The 7,167-nt window shown below is 36.9% G+C and overlaps 1 protein-coding gene across 1 annotated transcript; it reads left to right on the top strand.

The window, feature by feature from the left end:
- The first annotated feature begins 310 nt into the window (after window positions 1-310).
- Window positions 311-4,835, top strand: LOC109191193. Its single transcript, XM_019341784.1, has 4 exons — window positions 311-1,142; window positions 1,316-2,443; window positions 2,557-4,187; window positions 4,731-4,835. The coding sequence occupies exons 1-4, from the start codon at window positions 311-313 to the stop codon at window positions 4,833-4,835; spliced, it is 3,696 nt and encodes a 1,231-aa protein (XP_019197329.1).
- The last annotated feature ends 2,332 nt before the right edge of the window (window positions 4,836-7,167 follow it).

Here is a 7,167-nt window from a genome sequence, read left to right as displayed (position 1 = left end):
ACCGAAGTTTGCACAACTTTACATCCATGAACCAGAAAATGAGATTTTCAATCGGCTTAATGCTGTTAGGTATGCTCTCTTTTAGTATGTAATTGGTATACTTAGTTGTAATTCGCATGTGTGGTTATGCACAAACATAGATATCTACACATTCATGCTATATATATATATATATATATATATATATAACTGATTTGTGTTAAATTTTGATTGTAGCGGCGACAATGAGGTCAAAGAATTACATGAAGATATTGTTTCTGATATTCAATTAACATTAGATGAGAACAATGTTTTGGTTAGATCATTTCGAATGGCTAGACATGAAATACAGAAAAATCCCAGAGTCGACGTCAAAATGAAATTAATTGGGAAACGCACTCAGGATGCCAAAACATATAATCTACCGACAGTGTCAGAGGTTGCTGCTATTGTTGTTGGTGATTTAGATCCAATGTTGGGTGAAAGAGATATATTGATAGAAACAAAATCAGGTGTGCTTAAGAGAATTACTGAACTTAATCCAGCATACCTCCCACTTCAGTATCCAATTTTGTTCCCGTATGGTGAAGATGGTTATAGAGAGGATATCCCTTTCAATGTTGAAAGACATATTGATAAAGGAGCACGACATAGTGTTTCTCTCCGCGAATATCTTTCATTTCGTATTCATGAGCGGCTGAATGAAATTTCAACATTTTTATTTGCTAAAAGATTATTTCAACAATTTTTAGTTGATGGCTACACTATGGTTGAATCTGCTCGACTACTTTACATTCGTACACATCAAAAAAGTCTACGATGTGGATCATATAAAGGGCTTTTTGATGCTTTGACGCGTGGAGAAGTTCAGCCCAGGACTCATGGCAGGCGTATTGTATTGCCTTCTAGCTTCACAGGTGGTGCTCGATATATGGTTCAGAATTACCAAGATGCTATGGCAATATGTGGTTGGATTGGTTATCCAAATTTATTTATCACCTTTACATGTAATCCAAAATGGCCAGAAATACAACGACTGTTGGAAGGGCGGAACTTGAGACCTGAAGATCGTCCTGATGTATTATGTCGTGTATTTAAAATGAAATTGGATACTCTGGTTAGGGAGATAAGTAGTGGTTCTATTTTTGGAAAAATTATAGCTGGTATGTGTAATTCTTCTTGATTTATTAATTATAGATTATTGGCAAAATTTCTCTATATGTTGATATTCATTGTTTTGTTGCAGTGATTTATACTATCGAGTTCCAGAAGTGAGGATTACCACATGCACACATCTTGCTCTTCCTTGAGCGTACTGATTCACAACAATTTGCAGCCAATGTTGATTCTTTGATAACTGCAGAGATCCCCCAAAAAAACACTGACCCTGAATATTTTAAGGCTGTTAGTGATTTCATGATTCATGGGCCATGTGGCGTGGCAAACAAGAAATCACCTTGTTTGGTCAACGGTCGTTGCTCAAAACATTTTCCCAAGAAATTCTCTGAGGCCACTAATCTTGACTTCAATGGGTATCCTGTTTACAAGCGTAGTGATAATGGGAATACAGTTGTCAAAAGTGGTATTGAATTGGATAATAGATACGTGGTGCCGCACAATAGATATTTGTTAATGAAGTATAGAGCACACATTAATGTTGAGTGGTGTAACCAGTCTCGCTCTATTAAGTATTTGTTCAAATATGTGAATAAGGGTAATGATCGAGTTACTGCCCAATTTTATAAGAGTACTGAAACTGAAGATAGTAGTGAGGTTATAGATGAGATTAGTATGTATTATGATTGTAGATACATCTCTCCTTGTGAAGCTGTGTGGCGTCTTTTTAGTTATGACATCCAATTCCGAAATCCAGCCGTTGAACGATTGAGCTTTCATTTGCCGAATGAACAAAACATTGTTTTCGACGATGATGTTTCTGTGGAATCGGTGCTTGAACGCCAGACAGTTAGGCACGGCATGTTCCTCGCGTGGTTTGAAGCAAATAAACGGTATCCGTGTGCTTGTGAGTTAACATACAAGCAGATGCCTAATAGCTTTGTGTGGAAAAAAAGCATTCGTGAGTGGCAACCAAGGCGTCGAGGATTTGCAATAGGTCGCATGTTCTATGTGCTGCCAGGTACTGGTGAAATTTACTATCTAAGGTGTTTGTTAAATTTAGTTCGTGGACCAACATCTTTTCAAGATATTCGCACGGTAGATGGTGTTGAGTACTCTTGCTTTCGAGATGCATGTTATGCTCGGGGATTGATTTCTGATGAGAAGGAGTATGTTGATGCAATACTTGAAGCTAGCCATTGGGCAACTGCTGCTACTGTTCGTAGACTGTTTGTTACTCTACTTACTTCTAACTCAATTTGTCAGCCGGAAAAAGTTTGGGAAATTGTTTGGGCAGAACTTTGCGACGACGCAGAATACAATCAACGTACACTGTTGAATGATCCAGGTACAGTTCTACTGTCTTTATTAAACTACTTAGACTCAATATACCAGTTATGAAGTGTTTTCAACGGGATCTAACTGTACTTACAGTTTATTTAAAATGGTGATGATGTGCAGCGTTTGTGTTGCCTGAATGTGAGAAGAAAAGATATGGGCTTACTGAATTGGAAAAATTGTTATCATTGTGGGGTAAGAGCTTGCAAGACTTTCCGTGTATGCCTGTTCCTGAAACCGATGTGCCAACTGTCGCATGCAACCGTTTGATAGCTGAGGAATTGAATTACGATTGTTCATTATTGGCCCAGGAGCATTTGTCATTAGTTCAGAAATTAACTGTTGAGCAAAAGCAAGTGTACACTACCGTGTTGGAATCAGTCGCAGGCAATAATGGAGGTTTGTTTTTCGTTTATGGGTACGGTGGTACAGGTAAAACATTTGTGTGGAAAACCTTATCAGCTGCACTACGCTCAAAGCGTAAAATTGTTTTGAACGTTGCATCCAGCGGAATTGCTTCGTTACTCATGCCTGGTGGTCGGACTGCACATTCCCGTTTTGCCATACCAATCGCTGTGAATGAGGATTCCACTTGCAATATTTCACAAGGCAGTGATCTAGCGGAGTTAATAATTAAATGCAGCTTGATTATTTGGGATGAGGCACCTATGATGCACAAGCATTGCTTCGAAGCATTAGATAGGACAATGCGTGATATATTAAGATTTGCTAATCCATCAAGTTGCAACTTGCCATTTGGAGGGAAAACAGTTGTTCTTGGAGGTGATTTTAGACAAATCTTACCGGTGATACCAAAGGGTACCAGGCAAGATATTGTTGGCTCAAGTATTAACTCTTCTTATTTATGGAGTCATTGTAAGGTATTGAGGTTAACTCAAAATTTGAGGTTGCAAAATGTGGGCTCTACTGGAGAAAGGAGAAACCTTGCTGCTTTTGCTAATTGGATTGCGGCTATAGGTGATGGCCAGGTTGGTGGTCCAAATGATGGTTATGCAAAAGTTGAAATCCCTCAAGAACATGTGTTAAAGACAAATAGTGATCCAATTCGTGCTATTGTTGAAAGTACATTCCCTATGTTTTCTGAGCATCAACATGATGGCAATTATCTAATTGGAAGAGCAATTTTAGCACCAACTCTTGAAGTTGTCGATGAAGTGAACGAGTATATGAGTAATATGAATGTTGCAGAATGCCGAACATATTTTAGCTCTGACTCAGTTTGTCCGACGGAAAACACTCCTGATTCAGTTGTCGCACTTCACACCCCGGAGTTCTTAAACGAGTTAAAGTGCTCTGGTGTGTCAAACCATTCATTGGCTTTAAAAGTTGGGTCTCCAGTTATGTTATTGCGAAATATAGATCACTCTGCTGGTTTGTGCAATGGCACAAGGTTAATCATTTCTAAACTAGGCGACCACGTTGTTGAAGCCACAATTCTATTCGGCAGTAATGCAGGAGCAAAGGTGTTGATTCCACGATTGTCGTTGACCCCATCAGATCCAAAGTTACCGTTTAAATTTCAGAGGAAACAATTCCCCCTAATGTTGTCGTATGCTATGACAATTAACAAGAGCCAAGGACAAATGCTTTCTACAGTTGGCCTACTACTGAAAAAACCTGTTTTTGTTCATGGACAACTTTACGTTACTTTGTCAAGAGTTAGCAATCCAAATGGTCTTAAGTTACTTATTTGCAATGACAATGGAGAATATGTTTCTTCAACGTCAAATGTTGTATATAAAGAGATATTTAATAATATATAAACTTTGTATGTTATTTATTTTTTGTTACATACATTATATATATATATATATATATATATATATATATATATATATATATATATTTATTTATTTATTTATTTACATACACACACTTAATTTTTGGTCCGTGCATCGCACGGGTGGATAACTAGTGTTTATTAATATTCATTGTGTGCTATACTCATAATATTTGTTATATATGTCTATAAACATAAACATTAAAGTCCATGAACACTAAACTAAATATACATCATATGTATTTACATTCACTTTATAGTAGGTTCATAAAAACAAAGTTTAATGTATATAAATATTACTATAGACGACGCATCATGTTTAATACGGAGTAACATTCATCACGTACTATGTCAATAATATTTAAAAAAAATTTCACTTTTGGTCCCTTGACAATAATACATGAATCACATTTGGTCCTTGACTATTAAAATTTTCTAATTAGGTGCATGACTATGTAATTTGTATCATATTTGGCCTTGTCGTCCAATTTCCCAGCTAACTATTGTCGGAAGTGCTGCATTTGTTTCTTCCGGAATGACCACTTATGGAAGGAGCACTGCATGCATTTACTTATTTCGGAATGAGCACTTCCGACAATAGTTGGTCGAAAAATTACATAGTCATGCACCTAATTAGAAAATTTTAATAGTCAAGGACCAAATGCGATTCATGTATAATAGTCAGTGGACTAAAAGTGAAATTTATTCTATATGTCTATAAACATAAGTTGTAATGTCCAAAAATCCTAAACTAAATGCACATCATCATATGCATTTCTATTCATTTTATAATAGGTCATAATGTTATTTCTATATGTTAATAAAAACAAAGAGTTAATACCTAAAATGGTCCTCGACTGTAGTGGTTTTTCTCAATTTCGTCCTAAACGACTTTGATGACCTAGTATAGTCTCAGACTTCTGTGTTTTGACTCAATTTAGTCATCCGTTTGTTATTGTCGTCAAATTGGTGTTAAATAAGGGATAATTCTGTAATTTCAATATTGACATCTCTTTACTCTCAGCCCTGCGAAGTGCGAAATCCCTCTTTGGTTTACGGATTACTCCCATACCTGTGAATCAAAATTTTATATTCGTAGGTTTCGAAGTAATTATGGGAGTAATTCGTAAAAAAAAAAAGAGGGATTTCGCACTTCGCGGGTCTAGGGGTAAAGAGATGTCAATATTGAAATTACTGAATTGTATATCTATTTAACACCAAATGGACGAAACACCAAACAAATGACTAAATTGAGCAAAAACACAAAAATCTGGGACTAAATTGAGCAAAAACATAAAAGTCTGAGACTACATTAGATCACCAAAGTCGGACGAAATTGAGAAAAACCATTATAGTCGAGGATCATTTTGGGTATTAACTCTAAAAAGAAAGCTTAATGAGTTAATGTATATAAAGATTACATTAAAGTAATGACTTTATGTATCTATAGATTTATTTAAAAATTTAAAATAAAATATATCAATATGGATGTTATTCAAAAGATCTTAATTAGAACTTTTTAATGATATATTATTTAGAGTTAATACCTCTAATGGTCTTGCGAGTATTAGCATTTAGCAGTCGTGGTCATCCGACTTTTAAACGATCACGAAATGTCTTCCAAATTTTAAAAAATAACCACCATGATCCTCTGTTAAGTTTGATGTAAAATGTAAGTTCAACGCGAGAGTAAACATGTCATTTCACTTCTATTTCTTTCTTAAACCTTCTGATAGCAAGCCAACTTCGGGGACATTGGTTTGCATGATTCTATTAATTTTGCGAACTTAATAGAAGGTTCCGGGGATGTATCTGTTGGGGAAACTTGCAACACCAACGCGCGATCTGGAAGCCTTTTAAGACGCACGGACACTACGGATGTATGGTAGAAAGAAAATCTGTGCCGTGTTATAATAACACTACCTTAAAAGCGTTATTTGCCGAGTAATGGTGCAGTTAGAACCCTGGCACGCTTTCGACCGGCTACACAGACCTACTACGGATAGCTTGCACTAGCAATCGCGTAGGCGAACCTCACTATTGCTCAGACGACGGGAGGGAGAAGGAGAATCGAATAAAGGACTCGAATTCAAGGTGTTTTTTGAAACGATGTTGGGAGCTGCTATTTATAGTAAGCAGCCCCCCATCCCTTCCACAAAAGGAAGGACGCATATCATCCACAAATAAGCGCAATATGCGCTGTTTCACATTAATAGCGCATGATGCGCTATCCACCCCTTCATTTCCCTTTGAAATTTTCCAACAATCCCCCACAAATTTAAAGGGGAAAAAAGAGTAAGATCTGAGCAATACAAATGAGTTGATCCTAGTGACGCTGAGTAATCTTCTTCCCGGGAGTGATGTTAATCTTGAGCTCACCGGGTAGATAAATTTTGAACTCGAATGCACACACCAACTCAAAAAGCAGGTTCTACAAAAGTCAAACTCTTTGACTTCTTATGAACACCCTTAGTATTAAAGAATGTTATGTCTGTCTCAAATATGGACTTCTACCCTGTCAAAGTCTATCACAAAACAGACTTTTAAATGCTCCCAATAATCCCCCCACCATTAAAGGGATTTAGGCTGACGCTGTCATTGCCTGATAACGATCAAAACAAATTTTCATGCCAGTGTATAAAACTTGAACTGTCATATAGTGACATTAAGTACTTCTCTAGACGGGAGTGAATTTGATCTTGAACTCATCGAATAGACAAAGTTTGAACTCAACGCACTTAATTTGCTTTGGTCGCCTTGAATCTCATGAGGTCATACTCACGACCCTGAGATATCCCCTGTTAGGTCTATTCTAGGATAGACCTTCAACTCTGTCAAGTCTACCTCATCGCAGACCACCATGACCGGCTACAGAGTATCTATGGGTCCCAAACCCATTTCCCTTGATGTATCAAGGACGACCTTCCTGTTTA

The sequence above is a fragment of the Ipomoea nil genome, unplaced genomic scaffold, assembly GCF_001879475.1.
Source record: "Ipomoea nil cultivar Tokyo-kokei standard unplaced genomic scaffold, Asagao_1.1 scaffold0205, whole genome shotgun sequence".
NCBI lineage: Eukaryota > Viridiplantae > Streptophyta > Magnoliopsida > Solanales > Convolvulaceae > Ipomoea > Ipomoea nil.
This window is presented reverse-complemented; position numbering and strand designations above follow the sequence as displayed.